Source organism: Cervus elaphus, chromosome 23, assembly GCF_910594005.1.
Source record: "Cervus elaphus chromosome 23, mCerEla1.1, whole genome shotgun sequence".
NCBI classification, from domain to species: domain Eukaryota; kingdom Metazoa; phylum Chordata; class Mammalia; order Artiodactyla; family Cervidae; genus Cervus; species Cervus elaphus.
Window position 1 is genome coordinate 59,295,029 of NC_057837.1, and position 22,335 is coordinate 59,317,363.

The window sequence follows — 22,335 nt, forward strand, 5'->3', positions numbered from 1 at the left end:
CTGACTCTTTGAGACCCTATGGACTGCAGCGCGCCAGGCTTCCCTGTCGTTCACCATCTCCTGGAGCTTGCTCAAACTCATCATGTCCATTGAGTGATGCCATCCAACCATCTCGTCCTCTGTCATCCCCTTCACCTCCTGCCTTCAATTTTTCCCAGCGTCAGAGTCTTTCCGAATGAGTCAGCTTTTTGCATCAGATGGCCAAAGTGCTGGAGCTTCAGCTTGGACTGGTTGGATCTCCTTGCAGTCCAAGGGACTCTCAAGAGTCTTCTCCAACACCACAGTTCAAAAGCATCAATTCTTCGGTGCTCAGCTTTCTTTATGGTCCAACTCTCACATCCATGCATAACTACTGGAAAAACGATAGCTTTGACTAAATGGACCTTTGTTGGCAAAGTAATGTCTCTGCATTTTAATATGCCATCTAGGTTGACCATAGCTTTTCTTGCAAGGAGCAAGTGTCTTTTAATTTTGTGGCTGCAGTCACCATCTGCAGTGATTTTGGAACCCAAGAAAATAAAGTCTGTCGCTATTTTCATTGTTTCCCCATCTATTTGCATTAAGTGATGGGACCAGAAGCCATGATTTTTGTTTTTTGAATGTTGAGTTTTAAACCAGCTTTTTCACTTTCCTCTTTCACCTTCATCAAGAGGCTCTCACAGCCTAGAGAAGATACATCCCCAGAAAAGACTTGAAAGGCCTCAGAATCTAGCCAGGATGATTGAAGAAGGCATTCCTCTGCACAAAGCCAGTCCATAAAGAGATGGTTGTCTTAGTTCATTCAGGCTACTGTACCAAAACAGCATATACTGAGAAGTTCATAAATAATAGAAATTTATTTCTCATAGCTTTGGAGGCTGGAAATCCAAGATCATCGCACCAGCATGGTCAGGTGAGGGCTCTCTTCTAGATCAAAAAACTCTCATTGTATCTTCACATGGCAGAAGCAGCTAGGGAATTTTGTGTGGCCTGTTTTATAAGGCCTTACTACCATTTATCATGATTCCACTCTCATGAGCTAAGTATCTCCTGAAGGCTCCTCCTACTAGTTCTATGACATTCAGGGCATAGGATTTCAAATATGAATTTGGGAAGACAGAAAAATGATGTGTTCAAATGTCCAAATTTCAACCAAAGACCAGAAAGCATATTAGGAAAACATGACCTAATCAAATGAAAAAAATGAAAGCTCCAGAAACTGACTCTAAAGAAAGACACAATCTAAAGATTGTGTCTCGACTCACACATAAAATTATTTTCTAATTTTCCTTGTTATGGCTTCTTGGATATATCCATCATTTAAAAGCATACATTTAATTATCAAATACATGGAATTTTTTTAAAGTATCTTTGATATTAATTTCTCATTTAAATGCTTTCTTCCTTGCAATCACTCTCTGTGTTTTTTCAGTCTTCTAACTTTATTGAGGCTTTTAATGGCTAAGTCAAATCTCTCTCGGTAAATGTCACATTGCCCTTGAAAATATGTGGGTTATTTTCAAGTATCTTTTGATGTTGATATCTAAAATAATTCCACAGTGATAAGAGTACAGACCCTTTATGACTTCAATACCTTTGGACCACGAAATTTTTGCACCTTGTTTTACATCCCTGGGTATGTTCCAGTGTCTTCTAGTTTATAGTCTATGGGAACTTGAGTAGAATTTGTATCCTACTGTTTTGTGAAAATTACATAAATCTTAATTATGTTAAATTGGTTTATAATGCTCTTCAGGTCTACTATATCCTTCTACCTTTCCGTATATTCATTCTATTAATTTTGAGAGTTTGATATTGAAACTCCAACTAAAAATCTTAATGTATCTACTTAAAAAAGTGTATTATATAAAAATAATTATAATATATTACAATTGTAATAATTGCACTATATGTAACCTTGTCCTGTATTGTCCAAGTCTCCTGTAAATGGGTTATCATACTTTCATAATTTAAAAAAGAAGAAAAAAAATTAACTGAGATGTGAAGAAGTATGGAGCTGAGCCCAGATGAAATTATCAACTCACAGAATCATAAATTAAATAAACGGTTATTGTTTTAAACCACAGCAGTTTTGGTGTTGTTTGTTACCCAGCAGTAGCTAAACAATACAATGCCTTCCCTACTAAAATTTTAAAAAATTTTAATTTTAAATAAAACTTAAGAAATAGCTGAGAAAGGAAATCACATAGATAAGTGGCTAATTCATGAGGATGACATGGAGGTCCTGAGAGTCTTGTGGAATTTTCCAGGCCTGTGGTCTATTCAAAGAGGTTTCAATATATCAGGGTCCTCAACAGGAGAACAAGTAGAGGCAGTAACGGGATTTACCGATGGTGCCATGAAAGGTACTAAAGGCCACGTAGGACCAGCCACACCTCAACAGACCCCAAGTGAAAAGTGCTCAAGAGCAGGTCATACCACCTCTGAAACAGACTCAGACTCCAAGACAGTGCTCAGACCCAAGCCCCACCATTCCATCCAGAAAGACACTTCAGCTTCCTCTGCACCCAGGACCATCTGCAGTAGGAAAGAAGAAGGGAAGCACTGAAAACTTGAGCTTTTTTTCCTAAAAAAGACTGAGTTAACCTAAGAGAGAATGATGGCAGCATACCAGTGCTTACTCTACCCCATAAATGCAACCATATTTTTATTTTAATTTTACAGATCAGGAGTGTTCAATGATCGTCCTAGGGTCACACAGCCAGATCTGGGTAAAGCCACGATCTAAATCCAGACAGTACAGCTAAAGAGGCTATCAGAACACGGAAAAGCCTGGGATTAGTTAGCAAACTTAATTTTTCCTTCCTAATAACTGGCATGATGGAGGAGGGGGTGGTTCTTGAGAAAGTTTAGATCAGTTACAGAAAATTAAGATGCCACAAACACAAATTTTTGCACCATCTGAGTGTGTTACATTTGGACCCCAGAAAATGGAGCTTTAGAGTGTTGCCCACAATTATTCAATTAGGAAGTGAGTCTGTGCCCACCCTCCAATGCCAAAAGGAGGCCACTAGGGGTCTTGATTTATAATCAGTCCTTCTTAAGCAAATGTTACCTCCTCCATTTCCTACATATCATGAATATGTTTGCTCTTTATATTATGCTAGGCCCTCATGCATATATGTCATATCATTCCTGCACTTAGGAAGGGATTGATCCTGTCCCCATTTTACAGATGAGGCAACAAAGCCTTGAAGATGACAAGTGTCTTTGTTTTGTTTTTGTTTTTTTTGACAAGTGACTTTGAAAGGTCACACAACCAGGAACAGGCAGACCCAATTCTCAATTTTTATTTTAGACTTTTTATTTTATATTGGGGTAGAGTCAGTTAACAGTGTTGTGGTAGTTTCAGTTGAACAGAGAAGGGACTCAGCCACACATATACATGTATCCATTCTCCCCCAAACTACCCTCCCATCCAGACTGCTACATGACATTGAACAGAATTCCGTGTACTGTATAGTAAGACCTTGCTGGTTATCAGTTTTAAATATAGCGGTGTGTACATGTCCATTCCAAACTCCCTAACTATCCCTTCTCCCCAGCTGCCATAAGTTTCTTTTCTAAATCTGTCTCTCTGTTTTGCAAGTTCATCTGTGTCATTTCTTTCAAGATTCCACATATAAGGCATGTCATACGATATTTCTTCTTCTCTAGAGGCAGACTCAATTCTTGATCCAAAGTCAGACTGACTTGAGGCCACACCATGACAGCCGTATTCATCTCCCTCCCAAAATGGCAAGGACAGGGTCTGGGAAAGGTCATTAAGGTTTTGACAGAGTGAATACAGGAACTACTGCTCAGATGTGAAAGCCGGAAACTCCTCCATTCCCCTTCTTCCTCTTGCACCAGCAGCTTTGTTTTGCTGTAGCGAAAATACTTCCCCAAGTAGTCCTGGCTATGAGAAACAGAAAAGGCCTTGAATACGGACCCCACTTCAGACTCCAACACCCATCAGAGAGTAGAATGGTGGCCAGTCTAGGGGACCACAGGAGGTGCCCTGTGCCCCATCTGATGCCCACCCTGACCTGCCTGGCTCACTCACCTCCCTGCTCCTGGCTGCTGGCACTGCTCCTTGTCCTCTCTGGTGAGTAGGATCTGAGACAGAAGAGGATGCACCCCTGGCTGACCCCAGAGACAGGTGCCAGGAGGGGCCTGACCCCTTCCAGATGGAGTGGGAGGGAGAAGCTGAGAATATCTCTGATCCCCGCAGGACTCAGACCAAGTCGCTGGAGAAGCAGAACTTGTAGGGCAGCACAGGGAAGCTGAACTCGCAGGCTCTGGGCTCACAACGCTATGTTCTGGCTCAGACACTTGTATGCCCATCTACAAAGAACTGCTTTTTGGGACCTTTCTCTAGGAGTGCTGTGAGTTATTAAATGTTAATATAAAAATAGTGAAGCTCAGCCCAGGACTGGCTACATAATTTGCCCAGCCCCGTGCAAATGAAATGGCAGATCCTTTGTTCCAAAGATATTAAGAATTTTAAAACAGCAATAGTAGAGCATTAAGGCAAGCCTGAGGCCCTTCTAAGCTTTAGGCCCTGTGCAACTAGACAAATCAAACATCTGTAAGTCAGTGGGGCTCCGAAAATGAGACTAATCCTAGGGCCCATCTCATGACTTTGTGTGAGATAATACCTATAAATACCTGGCACAATGTAAAGATTTAATAACTATTGGCTACTACTATCATACCCATGTCTCCTCTAAGTCAGGATCAGGTTGATTTAGCTCCTGAGTTTGGGGGCTTTCAGGTACAACTCAGACTCGGAGCCCAGAACCCTTTGATCAACCAGACAAGATTCGTGGCTTTCAGTGGGCTCGTTCTGTCCCCTGCCCATCTGGGTCTCTGCCCCAGGCCCTACTGAGATCTAGATTCTGTTCATTACACCTTGGGTCCCCCAGAATGGTCAGCCCCAAGAGAGGTTTCCTTGAGTAAAGTGTGAGTCATAATTCTTAGTGACTCATTTTCATAAATACTTCGAGTGTCCTTTAGGTATTAGGCACTAGGTTAGGAAATCATATATCTAAGCTAACCAGAGTAAAATATATTCAAAATATTTGTGGAAAATAGTGATTTCTAGCAGACTTCCAAAAGAGAACCCCTTGACAGGGATCATGAAAACCAGAGCATGCAGATAGAAAATGCATGGGATGGAATCCCGGAGCTGTCGGGAAGGGACTAGCCCAGCTCTACAGACAAGGCAGAGACAAAGCACCCCGGACATTTCCCAAAGTCTGTGTGATAACACAGAAGGAGAATCAAGAAAAGGGGAGCGAGAAGGGGTGAGAGGCACAGGGCCTTATTCCAGGCTACAGTTTCCTCTCTGCTGTTTTACTTTCCCAGACTTGCCCCAGCTGGGATAAGAACCACGAGACTTTGTGAGTCCTCACCTTCTCCACTGCCTCTTCTCCATTAGTTCTCCCCTTCTCATAACACACAGAAGCTTCATCTTCATAGAATTTTAATAGCTTTATTGAGGTACAACTGACATAAAGCAAACTGTATGTGTTTAAGGTGTGCAATTTGACACACTTTGTGGGCATTGGACATGTTTCATAGTTGTGAACTTATCACCAAGATAATCAAAATGAAGAATTGAACCTAACACACACAAAAGTTTCCTTGCATCCTTTCCATTCCTCCCCCTCCCCAGGCAACTGCTTATCTGTCTCCCATCTCTGCCTCCCATCACTACAGTTTAGTTTGCACTTTCTAGAAATTTATACAACAAACATGCAGTACATACCCTTGTTTGCCTGGCTTCTTTTATTCATTGCGATTATTTGAGAGTCATTCATGTTGTTGCACATATCAATAGTCATTTCTTTTCTATCTACTGTATGGATAAACCATAGTGTGTTTCTCCACTTACTTATTGACAGACATTTGGGTTGTTCACAGTTTGGTGTGGACATATGCTTTCATTTCTCTCGGGAAAATACTAAGAATAAAATGACTGGATCATACGGCAAGTGATTGTTTAACTTTTAAAGACACAGCCTTAAAGTTTTCCAAAGTGATTTACCATTTCATATTTTCTCATCAATATAGGAGAATGACATTTCCCCCACATCCTCGCCAATATTTGGTATGGTCAGCCTCTTCAATTTTAGTCATTCTAAAAAGTAATATCTCATTGTGGTTATAATTTGCATTTCCCCAATGTATAATGATGTTAAACATCTTTCTTGTGCATCTCTTTTGATGAAGGTCTGTTCAACTCCCATTTTTATAAACTGTATTTCTTATGACTGAGTTTATATATTCTGGCTACAACCTTTTATCACATGTATGCTTTGCAAAGATTTTCTCCTACTCTGTGGCTTGTCTTTTCTTTCACAAGTATCTTTGAACTCCTTTTAAGAGTTCTTAGTTTTTATGAACTCCAGTTTATCAATTTGTCCTTTTATGGATCATGATTTTGGTATTATATCTAAATATATGATAGAATTGATGCTTTTGAACTGTGGTGTTGGAGAAGACTCTTGAGAGTCCCTTGGATTGCAAGGAGATCCAACCAGTCCATCCTAAAAGAGATCAGTTCTGGGTGTTCACTGGAAGGACTGATGTTGAAGCTGAAACTCCAATACTTTGGCCACCTGATGTGAAGAGCTGACTCATTTGAAAAGCCCCTGATGCTGGGAAAGATTGAGGGTAGGAGGAGAAGGGGACGACAGAGGATGAAATGGTTGGCTGACATCACCGACTCAATGGACATGAGTTTGGGTAAACTCTGGCAGTTGGTGATGGACAGGGAGGGCTGGCATGCTGCAGTCCATGGGGTCGCAAAGAGTCGGACACGACTGAGTGACTGAACTGAACTGAACTAAACATGATAGAACTCGCTAGTGAGTTCTGGGCTAGGAGTTTTCTTTGTGGGAAGGTTTTTAATACAAATGAAATGCTTTAAATAGAATAGGACTGTCAAGTTATCTCTTCTTGAGGTAGCTTTCATAGTTTGTGTTTTCAAAAAATGTGTTTGTGTTGTCAAATATACATAGCCATGAAAATTGTTCATAATAATGCCTTATTATCCTTCTGTTGTTCAATCACTGTTGTGTCCAACTCTTTGCGATCCCGTGGACTGCAGCACACCAGGCTTCCCTGTCCTTCACTATCTCCTGGACTTTGCTCAAACTCGTATCCATTGAGTTGGTGACGCCATCCAACCCCTGTCGTCCCTTTTCCTCCTGCCTTCAATCTTTCCCAGCTTAGGGTCTTTTCCAGTGAGTCAGCTCTTCACATCAGGTGGCCAAAGTATTGGAACTTTAGCTTCAGCATCAGTCCTTCCAATGAATACTCAGAGTTAATTTCCTTTAGGATTGACTGGTTTGATCTTTTAATATATGATTATCCTTTTAGTCTCTGTAAAATCTGTACTGCTGTCACTTGTCTCATTCCTAATTTCTCTTTGTGGCTCTCTCTCTCTTTCTCTCATCCTCCTCCTTTCCCTTTTCAGTAGGACTAGAGGTGTATCAATTTTAATGCTCTTTGAGAAGATTTTATTCTCATTGATTTTCTCTATTGATTTTGGTTTTCTGCTCTATTGATTTTCACTCATAAATTTGTGGCTTCCTTTCTTTTATTTTGTTTTGATTTAATTTGCTCCTTTTTTCTACTTTTTTTGGTGGAACTAAGGTCCTTCATCTAAATCGTTTCTTCTTTCCTAAATAAGCATTTAATGCTATAAATATCTACCAGCTTAAGCAGCATGTTACAAATTTTAATGTTGTGTTTTCATTTAGATCAAGATACTTTCTAATTTCCCTTTTATTTTGTCTTTGACTCACATGTTATTTAGTTTTCAAACATCTGTAGTTTTCCAGGCATCTGTCTGTTATTGATGCTACTAATTTAATTCCATTGTGGTCAAAGTTTATACTGTTAATGACTTGAATTCTTTTAAGTTTATTGAGACTTTTTTATGACTCACAGCATGCTCCATCTTTTTAAATATTCCTTGTGCATTTGAAAATAACTATATATCTTTCTATTGGGGAATACAATTTTCTGTAAGTATCAGACTAAGTTGATAGTGGTTTTTTTAAATATGTATTTATTTGGCTGTGCTGGGTCTTAGTTGCTGTACCTGGGATCTGCGTGTGTCATGCAGGATCTTTTCTTCCTGTGCATGGGCTCTCTACCTGCGGCCCACGGGCTGTCTAGTTGTGGCGCCCAGGCTCTGGAGTCTGCGGGCTCAGTAGTTGCAGTGTGAGGGCTTGGTTGCTCCACGGCATGTGGGATCTCAGTTCCCCGATCAGGGATCTAACCTGCATCTCCTACCTTGCAAGTTGGATTCTTAACCACTGGACTACCAGGGAAGTCCTTAATAGTGTTTAAATCTTCTGTATTCTTTCTGATTTTCAGCCTGTTTGTTCTATAGTTACATTGTTCTAACTATATCTGCCTGATATAGTTCTATCTATATCAACTATTGAAATAAGGATACTGACATCTCAGATGGCAACTGTGGGTTTGTCTGTTTCTCTCTGCAGTTCTCTTGGGTTTTCTTCATATACTTTGAAATTCTGTTATTAGGTGCGTGAATGTTTGGGAGTTTTATGTCTTCTTGATTATTTTACCACTTTATCACTGTCAAATAGTTTTCCTTATTCCTGAAGGTATTCTTTGCTCTAAAATCTACTTTATTGGATATTAATATAGCCAGTCCAAATTTCTTTTGATTAGTGTTAGTATCATATATCTTTTTCCATTGTTCTCCTTTTAACATTCTTGCTCCTTTACATTTAAAATGGATTTATTGTAGGCAATATGCAGTTGGATCTTAAATTTTTTGTCCAATGTGACAGTTTCTAACTTTTTCTGGGAATATTTAGGCCATTTGCCTTTAAAATTTTTTTTATATGATTGGGTTTAAATCTATTAACTTCTCTTCTGTCCTATTTGTTCTTTGTTCCCTTTTGCTTCTTTTTCTGTCTTCATTTGGTAATATAATACTTTTATAATGCTATTTTCTCTCTTTTATTGGCTTATTAGCTATGATTTTATTTTGTAATTTGGTGATTGCTTTAGGGTTTACCATATATTAATACCTCTGTATCAACATCTACCTTAAGTGATATCATACCATTTCACATATAGTGTAAGAAACTTATGATGGTATACTAACATTCTCCCCACCCCAATCATTATTCTATTGTTATCTTAACTTTACTTATACATGCGTTATAAGCCTCACTCTAGAATGTTATTATATTTTCTTATTTGGGGACCTTGTTTTTCAGATTTGCTTCGTGGGAGAGAGCACTTCTCTCTAGGCAGAGTACTCTCTTCTGTGTAGGCTACCCATTATCCTGTTGATCAGGAGTTTTTCCAGTTTTATAGACGGGAACAGGCATTATTCTCAGTGCTCTGCTGAGTGATGGGCACAATTTAGTGCATATGTGTGAGGAAACTAGCTGAGGGCAGGGAAATGAGCACCAGCAAGAATTAGGGAGGACAAGGTCTCACCACTCATATAGTGGTGTTTGGGGTGAGTATTGCTGAACTTCCTGGAACTAAGGACGCCAAGCACAAACAGAATCCCAGGGACTGAACATGGGGTGTCCCTTGGTCACAACTGTGAGGCAGTTCTTAGTGGTTAATGGCACATACCTCGCTGACGATGGGAGGGAAATGAATTTTGAATTTTACAACCCTTCTCCAGATCCTCTTAGAAGGGAATGTTTGCTCCACCTTTCTACTCCCCTCCTTCATTGAAAACTAAGAAACACCATGATACAAACCTAAGACCTGGAATGAGACTGAGTTATTCCCAAGGCCTGATGGAAGCACAGATGAAGGGAAACTCAGAGCACAAAGCTGATGACCCCATGGTGAGCTTATTACTTACAAGTTCTCCATTTTATAGCCCTGCTCTCTCTCTCTCTCTCCAGCCAGCTGCCTCATCTCCTCTTTCACTTCCCTCTCCAACAACACCCCTCGAGGGTTCTAAGCAATAGTTCTTGAGCAGTTAATGGCTGGTTTATGTTAAGTTTGCCTCTTAGGACTCCAAGTTCCTCTAGCCCTGCACAAGGCCTTTCTTCCTCTGTTGCAGGACTTTCTGAGCAGAGCAAGGGGAGTGAGTGGCAGGTGCTGCAGCCCGAGGGCCCCATGCTGGTGGCAGAAGGGGAAACACTCCTGCTGAGATGTACAGTAGTCGGCTCCTGCACTGATGACATGATAAAGTGGGTCAAGGTGAGCAACCAGAATCAGCAGGAAATTTACAACTTCAAGCATGGCTTCTTTCCCGGGGTGATGCCTATGATCCAGAAGATGCTAGAGCCACTTAATTGCGACTATTCCATCTATATCCACAATGTCACCAAGAAACATGTTGGAACCTACCACTGTGTGAGATCTGATGGCTCAAGTGAGTACTCAGGCAAGACGCTGGATGAAGGCACCTCCGTGCTTGTGAAGGGTGAGTATCAGGCCCTGCAGGTCACAACCTTCTGCTCTGATCTATCTCCCTTTACCTGCATCATTCACCTTTACCCACAGTTTTGCAAGCTGTGACTGCAAAACCTCAGTGACATACAACAATTCATACGTCTCACTCACACATTTACAGGCAGCTGGGCTGCTTGTCTCATTCCAGGGCCCAGACTGGCCAGAGTATATATTTCTCATGGAGACAGCAGAAGCATAAGAGGGAAAGTCCCAACACCTTAAGCACATTTCAAGCTTCTACTTGTGTGTCTGCTGTTAATGAAAAACAGCCCATTGGCTAAAGGAAGTCACATGGCTAAGGTCAAAGATAAGAGGCAAGGAAGTATACCCAACCACCGTGAGGCCACGGTAAGAGTTTGGATATGGCACACTATCAGAGGAGAGTCAAGATCTGGGGCTGATCATTTAATCCCCAAGTAGCCAGTCATGTCATCTCTAAGTCTACCAGTGGTGACCTGGGCCTGTCATTCTATAGGAATGTGTTCTTAACTTAGTCATTTCAGGTCTACATCCTTCAAGTGCCTAATTTGTGAAATAGGCAACATAATTCCTATTTCAAGGGATATTCAAGTGATGAAATAGAAGAATTGATGTTTGTGAAACCCCTGTAAAATGTTGACTTGGAGGGTATCTGTGTCTGTGTGTGTCAGGTAGGGGATGAAGGTGGAGGGTTCATTTTATCTTAATGCAAACATTTCAGAAAACCTTCTCTGACCTCTTCCAAGCTTCTTTTGATCCTGCAGTCCTCTGGGTTTCCAACTTCAGAAGAATTTTCTGAGCCACCTCCACCACCAGACTGAGAACTCTAGGGCACAGCATTTATGTTTTGCTGAGCTTTCTTTTCCCCACTCCTAGCATCAGCACACAGTAGGTACTGAGAACTTCTTTACTGAGTGAATCAGCTATTGAACAATGAGGGAATGTGGGAGGGAGTAGCTGAGTGAAAAAATCAGGGGAAGGAAAGGGAGGAAATGAGTGGACTGTGGAGGGAGAGAGGGAACAATAAAGTCCTCTCTTTGGCTTTAGGACCTGGGAACACAGGGCCAGACCTCTGGATCATCCAACCCCAGGAATTGGTGTTGGCAACCACTGGAGACACCGTCTTTCTGAATTGCACAGTGCTTGGAGTTGGTCCCCCAGGACCCATCAGGTGGTTTCGGGGGACTGGTCTGAGCCGGGAGGCCATCTACAACTTTAGAGGCATCTCCTACTCCAATGTGACTGCAGTCCAGGCCTCCAGGAATGATTTCAGCATTCTTCTGCATGGCATCTCCACTGAGCATACAGGAACTTACTATTGTGTAAAGTTTCAGAGTAAACTCAACAGGCAGTATCTATCCGGACAGGGCACCAGGTTGAGAGTCAAAGGTGAGACAGGTAGTCTAGGAGGTGTTGGGGGACAGAGGGAGGTGGACCACCAGGAAATTTTTACCGTGTCACAAACAAGCTAGCTCTTCTTAGCCTCAAAGTCATTTATATAGGCTATTCCCTCTGCCTGGAATGCTTTCTCCTTTTCTACGGAGAATTTCTACTCATCCTTCAAGGCCCAGCATAAATAGTCCCTCCTCTGTGAAATCATCTCCTTCTCCCAGGCAGAGTTGATTTCTCCCCATTCTGGGCTCCACAGAGCTTTGTATAGACTCTTAATGATTCAACAAACATGCATGCATGCCTTTGACAGCCACACACTGGGTGCTGCAGATATAGAAATGGAGCAGGCATTGTCCCTATTCCAGAGATGCTCAACCAGGTCTGACTAGTCCTTCATAGTTACTGGGCTTGACTTCTAGTCCCTATCCCAGGCAGAAACTCACAGGCTCATCTCCCCAGCTACTAACACAGGGGCTCAGGAAGTGGAGGGATAGAAAGAAAGGAGAGTGTGAGACCACTTCTCTTCCTTGCAGCAAATCACACTTCTCTCAAAGAGTCAGAATTCACCAAGGAACGTACAGCCACGGTATTTCCATCAGGTAAGTATACCTACCTTCAGTGGCATTAACCAGCCCCCTCACAGGTAAGTGGGGCCAGAGAGGGCTTGGCCATGGGAGATGAGCAGCCCCAGACTTCTAGGGCCCTCCTGCCACAAAGATGGTTCCCATGACTCCATCTCAACTGCACAAGCAGAACCCAGAGAACCAGAGTAAAGTTCAATCAAAGGAAGTACTTTCCAAAAGTCAGTGTGAACTGCTCAGTGGGCAGTCTTGCTGCAAGGTCTTGAGCTCCCCCTGATTCAGAGCAAGGACACACGGTGGGGCTGTGCATAACAGAGGTGGAGAGCATGGCTTTGTAGCCAGGCTCCCTGGATTGAGCTCCTTTCTAGCTCTTTGAGTCTCTGGTGAGCCCACCTCATGGGACTATATACAGATCCAATGGGGCAAGTGCCCAGAACTGTGCCTGTCATATCGCCTCCAGGGCACTTGATAACTGGGGGAGGAACTTGGAATAGAGGTGACCAGGTTAGCTTCCCAGATGCTTGGCCCTGTTCCTGCTATCCTTGGGAGCCAGACCACTTGGTCCTATCACTACTTTGACACACGTGGCCCTGAGCAAATCACTCCCCCACTCTGGGTCTGTTTCCTCATCTACAAATTGGATTGTTATCCTTCTTTGCAAGATTAGTTTGAGGATCATATAAAGCATTTAGGAAGTGCTTAGCTCTGGCCCTGGGACAGAGGAGTTGAGCAGCAAATAATGAAAGACATTTTCTATTGTTATCAGAGGTCAGGGATGCTGTCAAGATGATTAAGGGTACAAGTGGGATATTGGGCAAAGGCTCTTTGAGCCTGAAACAGGAGGAAGGGAGGTCTTTGATCTCCTCAGCTGTAGAAGGGATATGGCCCCACAGGCTATACAGAAGCTAGGCTCATCTTCACCATAGGGGCACTGAGTTGTGGGCTGCTGGGGACTCACCCGGGGCCCTTCTTGAGCTATCCTCTGTGTCCCTCAGGATTCCTGTCTGTCCTCACACTTGCGGTCCTGGGACTGAAAACAGCGACCTTGGCTGCACTCTTGCTGGCCCTGGTTATCTGCTGGAGAAGCTCTTGACAAGAAAACATCAGAACTCCAGGCCCAGAAGAGGTGTGCTCGTCTTAGCATGGGTCATGGATGACTGGTCCGCCCTAGAGTGGGTCCTCTAAGAGAGGGCCCAGGAATCCCCGATCATTCCTCTGCCTCCCAGCTGCCTTCAAGCCTCACGATGAACTCCAGGATCCTGATTCCTGGTCACCTGGTGGAATTCTCTCTTTGGCACTGGGCTCCCCTCCGTTTGCCTTCGTCTCACTGTATTTCACTGTTTGCTGAGCCCAGGGTTGACAAGGAGCGAGCTAAGAGGCTGGAAGAAGATGCGAGGAGCCGTAGCAACTGTAGACATGTTTATTCTCTCCTCTTGCGGCTGACCTAGCAGACAAAGCCCTAACGCAGCCTCACTGCCATAATGTTAGCAGCTGTAACATAGCCCCAAGGGCTTTCTCAGGTAGACTGTATATATGCTTAGAGAACAAATGTAGCCCGTGGCCAAGAAAGTACCTCCTGACATGCATGCGCAGTGCTATGAGTGACCTCAGCTGTTAGGTAATTATTATTTACAAAACGTGGGGCCAAGAGTGAGAGGATGTGGGGTGAGGGAGCCTGATCCCTCCATCTTCACCAATGTGCTCTTTCCTTACAGCCTTCCTTTCTCTTCTCAGCCTGTTCAAACCCTCCTTGTCTTTTAAGGTCTTGCCCAGGTCTCTCCTCGCGGCCTCTGCTCCTGTTGCAGCCCCTTTTGGAGGGCCCACCCCCTTGCTCCCCACCCCACATTTTCTCTTCCTTCAAGATCCAACTTGAGAGTCCTTCCCAGAAGGTTTCCCCGAGTGACTCTGAGCTGGCCCAGCCAGACCCCCTGTGCCCCTCCATCTATATCCTTTCTTCCTCCTTTTCTGCCTACTTTCCTTCTTCACCCTGGCTGGCTTAGGTGGCTATAATAGTTAGAATTCAGGCTTGGCAACTTTGACAAAACCCTTAAATCAGAAAAAAGTAGCTCAAATCAGAAGAAAGTAGCTCAAATCAGACGAAAGTTGGCCCTTCTACTAATATTTGAGCAAAAACAGGCCAGGCAATTTGGGGACTCCCTGAGGCCCAGGATTCCTTGATCTTGTTGATACCAGGTCCATATCTCAAGCAGAAAGACCAGGGAAGAGGAGAACGACACTTCCCTTCAAGGTCACAGCTAGGAATTTGCCCATATCACCTCTGACTGGTTGGAATGTGGTCACTTGGTCACACCTAGCTGCAAGGAAGGCTGGAAATGTAGTCTTTATTCTAGCAAGAGTGCACCTAGCTAAAATCTGTTACTAGAGAGCCAGAGAGTAAAGCTCAGTAGATGACCAGCGATCTCTACCCCTGTGGTGTAGAGAGAGCTTCTTACTTGCTGTGTGGCACACCTGAGTTCCATTCCCAGGTGAAATGCACCCCTTTGTACCTTTGCCTCCACTAGGGCAGCATAGTGGAGGGTAGTAGTTCTAAAGAAAAGGACACTTCGCCGCCCAGGGGATATGTGGCGATGTCTAGAGACATTTTTGATTGTCATAACTTGGGGGAGACTGTTGCCCTCTAATGAGTATAAGTCAAGGATATTGCTTTTAGCACAGGGCAGACCCCACAGCCGAGAGTTATCTGGCCCAAAGTATCAGTAGAAGTTGAGAAGCCCTGATGTAGTGGAAAGCATGCATTCTCTGGAGTCAGACATGCCCGATTTCTAATCCTGAAGCCCCCACTCCCTCCTTGTGCACCATTGGTAACTAATCAGTCATTGCCACTCTTGGAACATGGAGGAAAATAACGCGGACTTCTGCATTGTATAAGAAACAATTCAACTCAGGGCTTACTATGAGCTGTGTGTTCTGTATACACTCAGTACATGTGAACTCCGTTTTCTCTTTCAACACAAACATTTATTGGCACCTAGGGGCTTCCCTGGTGGCTCAGAGGGTAAAGCGTCTGCCTACAATGTGGGAGACCCTGGGTTCGATTCCTGGGTCGGGAAGATCCCCTGGAGAAGGAAATGGCAACCCACTCCAGTATTCTTGCCTGGAAAATCCCATGGACAGAGAAGCCTGGTAGGCTACAGTCCATGGGGTCGCAAAGAGTCGGACACAACTGAGCGACTTCACTTTCATTATATCAGGAAATGGATTAGTCTGCGTGTTTTTCATTATAACAAACAGAAAAGTGGGTGGAGCAACACTAAGCCAACACTAATTTAGCCTGAGTGTTTTGCGCCGGTTTCAGCATACCGATAACCAGTGCTATAGCTGGATCAGCCCTTGTAGTTCTTATTATGAGTGCAAGATGCCCTTCAGCAATACCCACCAGGGAACTTTGAAGAACTAGAGGTTTATTACTTTACAAGACCTGGAAGTTACACAGAATTCCTAGGGCCACACTGTGAGGTCACAGGGAAAAACAGCGAGGGAATACCTGGAGTTCTGTTTTATTGGGGTTGATGATTTTGTGGGCTCACTCTTTATTGGTAAATATAAAAATTAAGAGCAGGAATTTAAAGCTCAGGAAGAAGAAAAGAAATAGTAGCTCAAATGATCAGTTATTGAAATCAACCAAAATCTCTAAAACAGAGGAAACTCAGTGGGGGAAGATGGCCTGACTATTTAGCCCTGTGACTGGCAGTGTGTTCAGAAAAAAGCACATTGAAGGGGATGCCTCTTTGAAATGGATGCCTCAGCAATCAAAACTTAAATCAGATAATAGCATTACAAAAAAAAAAGGGGAAAAAGAAAAACTGTCAAGGTTTACACTGCACTGAGAACTGAATAATTATTGAATTACCAGACATCAGAAGAAAGGTAGATATAATAAATTAAATAATATCTTCCTACAAAAGATATCCAAGTCTGAATCCCTGGAACCTGTGAATGTTACCTTATGTGACAAAAAGGGCTTTGCAGATGTGATTGTGTGTATGTGTCCCATCTCTAAATGGAGCGGTTGTCCTGAATTATCCAAAGTGAAAGTGTTAGTCTCCCAGTCATGTCCTACTCTTTGCAACCCAGTGAACTGCAGCTAGTAGCCTGCCAGGCTCCTCTGTCCTTGGAGTTCTCCAGGCAAGATATACTGAAGTGGCTAGCCATTCCCTTCTCCAGGGGATCTTCCTGACCCAGGAATTAAACCCAGGTCTCCTGCATTGCAGGTAGCTTCTTTATCATCTGGGCCACAGGGAAGCCCTTTATTATCCAGGTGGGCCCTAAATGCAATCACAAGTGTCTTGATGAGGGAGAGACAGAGGGAGAATCCACACAGAACAGGAGGAGAAAGCAATGAGACCACAAAGGCAGAATGGAAGTGTAAAAAATGCTGGCAGCCACAAGCAGCTGGTAGACACAAGGAGCAGATTCTCCCCAGTGTCTCTGGAGGGAGCAGAGCCCCCTGACACCTTGACTTCAGCCCAGTGATACTTCAGACTTCTGAGCTCCAGAAGTAGGAGAGAATAAATTTCTGTTGTTTTAATGCCATGAAATTTGTGGTAATGTGTTAAAGCAGCCACAGGAAGCTATTAATAGGGTGGAACTGGGCCTCTGAAATAACTGGGTGGAGTTCCCTTCTCTGCCCCTGAAAACCTCTTCACCTGTGCTGACTTAAAAAAAAAAAAGCACAATATGAGAGTCGTGAGTTAAGTTTTCTTTGGGGCAAAATGAGGGCTATGACCTGAGAGAGAGGATTTCAGATAGTTCTGAGAAACCACTCTAAAGAGGTAGGGGAAGGTCAGCATATATGTGATTTTGGTCAAGGGGGAGTAATGCAATCAAGCACATGTTTTTGGCAGAAGGTTTCTGTTAGTCTCCCGAAGGTTACTGCTAGTCACAAGAAGCAGACATCACCATGAGGATTTTAGTGTTTTTCTAGATATGAGGAGACTTGAGAACTGGCCTCACAAAATCAGCTCCCGAAAATAATGTCTGAAAACCTGTTCTGCCAGTTTTTCCTGGAGCACAGAGCGCCTCATTTCTGCTCTCCACTCTGAACAGCTCCTCTCAGTGGGGGTTGAAAATCAGCAGCCGCAGCAGCGCATGACTTAATCCTTGTGGAGACAGAGGGCAAGTGCCAATGGCAAGGGCCAATTTGTAGTTGACACCAGACAGGGTCCTGTGTGGTCTAGTCCCTGAAAGCACCGTCCCCACCCCCGTCTTATCCCCCATTTCCAACACCGTTTAAATTGACTCCCTGTCACCCACCTGGGCCTTGGCTACACACGTTCCCTAATTCAGACAAGTCCGCTTAGTTGTTTCTTCAAGAGGCCTCCGTAGATCAGCTCATCCACGACAGCATTGTCTTCCTTCTCATTTCCCATTTGCAGCACAAGTTTCCTTCACAACACTTACTGCTATATATAAACGTGAGTGTGTGTGTGTGTATTTATTTCCTTGATGATTATTAGTTGTTCACTAGTGAATTTGAGTGGGCTTCCCAAGTGGCTCAGTAATGAAGACTCCACCTGCCAATGCAGGAGACATAAGAGACGCAGTTTCGATCCCAGGGTGAGGAAGATCTCCTGGAGGAGGGCATGACAACCTACTCCAGTATTCTTGCCTAGAAAATCCCATGAACAGAGGAGCCTGGCAAGGCTACAGTCCATGGGGTCACAAAGAGTCGGACACGACTGAGCCACTGAGCACTCATACAGTGTATTTGAGTTCACCAAGGTCGGGAACCTAACTTTTCACTATTGTAGCCTCTTTCATTCATTCATAAAAAGTAGTTGAAGGCTGATAATGTGCCAGGCAGGTGGTCGAAGGCAGAATCAGAGTGGGACTGGGATGAAGTCAGGATGGGAACCAAAGTGGAGATGAAACTGGAGGGGGCGCTGGGGGTGAAACTTGAGGAGGAAGTGGGCTTTGGCGGTAGGGGTACATGTAGTACTGGGAGTGGGGGTAGGGGAGAAAAGGGTGGGGCTGGGTGGGTCAGGAGCTGGTGGTGGTGGATCTTCAAGGTAGGGATGAGTCTGGAGGTGGTAGTCATGGTGGGACTTGGGGATGGGGGCAGGGCAGGGGAAGGAGGGTGGGGGAAGGGGCTGGAAGTTGGAAGGGGGCAAGGCCTTCAGCACCATCCCTACTAGGTTTTGTTAAGGATATTTAGATAAATGTTATAAAAATGTATCAATAGTTTCAACTTCACACCCTAATGAGCCCTTCTAATCAAATTCTGATTCTAAACACCTTCAGTCAGTTGCTGGAACTGCCTCCAGAAACTAGCCATGAAGCACAGTCCTACTGGCCAAATAGATACACGGTGGTACAGTGGTTAGAAGCACAGCATCTGAGATGCCTGGGTTCAAACTTACTTAGGAATCTGCATTCCTGGTCTTGAAGTCCTAAGACATAACTCTCAGCTCTTAGGGTGTGCTTTTTTTTTCAGTCAACAATACAGGCAAACAGCTAACTGTTTCATTTCGCCTTGTACTGTTCTTGTACCTGAGTATTGAAATACAGATCATTTTATTCCAATCACTATCTTTTTTTCCCCCCTTCAATTAGGGCATGATGTTGGTTTTGTCAATGCATAAAAGTCAATTTTATTATCTCTCAATTTCATTTAAGGCATAAAGGGGTGATACAAATGTTTGTTATGAAAGTGAATCTGAGAAGGCTGTGAACACTTGCTGGCCCACTTTTCCACCACCCACATTGTTTGAATGTAGGCCCTGAGGCCCAGAGATGGCAAGAGATCTGCTCTTATCACCCAGCTTGTTCAGAGCCCAGCCTGAGGCAGGAGATATATGAACTCCAGGATAGACATTTACAACTAGCCTCCTGTTTATATTTCTTGAGGCAAGAAATAGATGAACTCCAGGTTAGACATTTATAACCAGCCTCCTGTTTATACTTCCATATAGAAATAAACAACAGGAACAGGGTAAAGAGCTATACTTTGGTCTCTGGTGGACACTTAAAATGACAGTAATGGGAGGGGCAGAAATGAGCTGAGTCTTACCCAGATAAAGGATAAACAGAGCACATACTTCTCATTCTTGAGATCAAGGATGCCTCCCCGACTACAAGTATGCAGAAAGACTTCCTAGGGGTCCAAAAGGGAGAGGGCCCCACCCCAGAATAGCTGGTGTCAACTTTCCCATAGGCCTCTGTGCTGGAATCCGTCTTGACAAAAAGATGTGCATACATGTGAGAGAGGGACCTAAGACAGATCAGGTGTAGAAAAAGGAGGGCGGTAACTGGCCAGGTAAACAAAGACCGGAAGAACTGCCCTGTATAAACGATGCGACCACCTCTTTACTGCCCTCCTCCTCATCAGGCGGGAACCAGCTCCTTTTTCTCCAGGTGGGTATCTCTGCCTTGCTTCTGTCTCAAATAAACTGTAACAGGAGGGAAAGGGGCAGGGCACAACTTTTGAAAGAATGGCATAGCCCAAGGACACAACATAAAACCAATTAGAATCAAATGGGACCAAGATGGCAGACAAGACCAGACCTTGATCCTTAGTCAGCAAGTGCAATGACACACCCAGAAGTGCCAGGACAGCTCCAAGGCACTGTTAAAAGACGAAGGAGTGGGCGATGGCCCAAATGCTGGAAATCTCCACTCCTTCCCAAGTCCTCCCACTCATTAGCATAGGAAATCACCCAGCCTATAAAAACTAACCACACCACATTTCATGGCCGCACTTGCCCTCTGTGATGGCCCACACTCTGTGCTTCTCTCTGAATCTGAATAAATCCCACTTCTTACCTATCACTTGTCTTGCGCGGAATTCTTTCTGCGATGAGACACCAAAAACCTGAGCTTCGTTAGGTCCTGAAACCAGGCACCGTGGGTTATAGCTGGGTTTGAGTCCCAAGCAGGGTTTTGGCTGGGTTCGAGGGCCAGCCACGTGGGTTCAAGTCCCAAGCAGCGTTGTGGCTGGTTCGAGTCCCAAGCAGGGTTTCAGCTGGGTTCAAGTCCCAGGCAGGGTTTTGGTTGAGTTTGAGTCCCAGGACATGTGTTCAAGCCCCAAGCTGAGGTAAACAGCTTCAAAACCATTTCTTTATGGGCTCTCCCACTGTGCCACATCTCCAATAATAAACCTTGTACCTGCTTTAACAGTTTTTGCCTCCTTTAGAAATTCATTTTTCAAACAAGGCAAGAACCAGGGCAACTTTGCTTCCAGCCTCTAGCCCTTAGTGGTCTAGCTGCTAGGATTTCTGGTTTTCATCCAGGCTACTCAGGTCCAATTCTTGGGCAGGGAACTAAGATATCACTTTAAGCTACTGCTCACTGGTGTCTCTTCAAGACCAAGCCCACAACCACGATGAACAGTCGCTCTCCAGCCCCACACCTCCAGAATGTATGTTTGTGGGTCTCAAGGTTGCCACTTCTCATAGCCACAAGGCATCTGTTTTATGGAAAATGAAAAGTTTTCTTTATTGAAATTAGGTTATATCCCACATTCTGCTCAACCCTCCTCGGGAGTCTGGTATGTGCCCTGCATCCTTGTGCTCAGATTTTCATCCCTGCATTTCTCACCTGGATATGCAGATGCTTGAGGTTTCATTTATTCACTCCTTCACCAGTTCAACAAAGAGTCAGTAAGCAGTTGTTTAATGCCAGTGACTGCAGGTCACAGGAGATAAAATGAGAGCTAACATTTACTGAGGACTCACTAAGCATCGGGCTTCCCTTGTGGCTCAACTGGTAAAGAATCCACCTGCAATGCAGGAGACCTGGGTTCAATCCCTGGGTTGGGAAGATCCCCTGGAGAAGGGAAAGGCTACCCACTCCATATTCTGGCCTGGAGAATTCCATGGACTGTATAATCCATGGGGTTGCAAAGAGTCAGACATGACTGAGCGACTTTCACTTTCACTAAGCATCAAACATTGCTCTCAGCAGTTCACATTGAATCCTCATATCTCTCTGAGGTAGGAACCAGGAGGAGTTCAACTTTACACATCAGGAAACTGAAACTTAGATAATCTGCCCAAGATTACACAAGCAGTAACAGCTGGGTTTCAACCCCACACGTGTGTTCTAAAGCCATACTATGTTGGAAACAGTCACAGCCCCTGCTGTTCACAAAGGGGAAGACAGACACTTAACATGGCGCCAGAGGACATTCACTGGCAACTGTCTGATGGAGCCTAGGAACGTAGAAAGGTATCCTTGAGGAGGGGCTACCTAAGCTGAAACTAGAAGGATGAACAAGAGCAGACCAGTGGATGGCTCCTGCGTGCTGAGTTGCTTCAGTCATGTCCGACTCTTTGCAACCGTATGGACTGTAGCCCGCCAGGCTCCTCTGTCCATAGGATTCTCCAGGCAAGAATACTGGAGTGGGTTGCCATTTCCTCCTCCAGGGGATGTTCCTAGGGATCGAACCTGTGTTTCTCATGTCTCCTGCATTGGCAGGTAGGTTCTTTACCACTAACGCCACCTGGGAAGCCCACTGGATGGCTCAGTGGTAAAGAATCCGCCTGCCAATGCAGGAGACACAGGTTCAATCCCTGGTCCAGGAAGATCCCACGTGATTTGGATCAACTAAGCCCCTGAACCACAACTACTGAGCCTGTGCTCCAGAGTCGGGGAACCGCAACTAATGAGCCCATGTGCCCCAAGAACTGAAGCCTGTGCACCCCAGAGCCCGCGCTCTGCAACAAAAGCCACCACGATGAGAAGCCTGTGCTCCGCAACCAGAGAGTAGCCCCTGCTCCCAAAACTAGAGAAAAGCCCGGGCAGTGACGAAGACCCAGCACAGCCTAAATAAATAAGTAAAAGAGTGACCAGGGGAGGAGGAAGAGAAGAGCATCCCAGGGAGGGTGGCAAGAGGAAAGAGGGCAAAGAACCTGAGGACCTCTGTGACAGGACTGTATCTGAGAAGCTGCCCTTGGAGCAGAGGCCG

General features: G+C 44.3%; 1 protein-coding gene across 1 annotated transcript; it reads left to right on the forward strand.

Moving 5' to 3' along the window:
* Window positions 1-3,821: 3,821 nt before the first annotated feature.
* On the forward strand, window positions 3,822-16,335 carry SIRPB2 (signal regulatory protein beta 2). Its single transcript, XM_043883826.1, has 5 exons — window positions 3,822-4,087; window positions 10,064-10,429; window positions 11,485-11,826; window positions 12,363-12,428; window positions 13,406-16,335. Exons 1-5 carry the CDS (start codon window positions 3,901-3,903, stop codon window positions 13,501-13,503), a joined length of 1,059 nt encoding a protein of 352 aa, XP_043739761.1. The 5' UTR covers window positions 3,822-3,900; the 3' UTR covers window positions 13,504-16,335.
* The last annotated feature ends 6,000 nt before the right edge of the window (window positions 16,336-22,335 follow it).

Excerpts from the sequence above, each read along its gene's own strand:
- SIRPB2 (XM_043883826.1), top strand. The coding sequence starts at position 3,901 with ATGAGAAACAGAAAAGGCCTTGAATACGGACCCCACTTCAGACTCCAA. Across the intron at positions 4,088-10,063 it reads ACTGCTCCTTGTCCTCTCTG|GACTTTCTGAGCAGAGCAAG; the intron begins GTGAGTAGGATC and ends CCTCTGTTGCAG. Across the intron at positions 12,429-13,405 it reads AGCCACGGTATTTCCATCAG|GATTCCTGTCTGTCCTCACA; the intron begins GTAAGTATACCT and ends TGTGTCCCTCAG.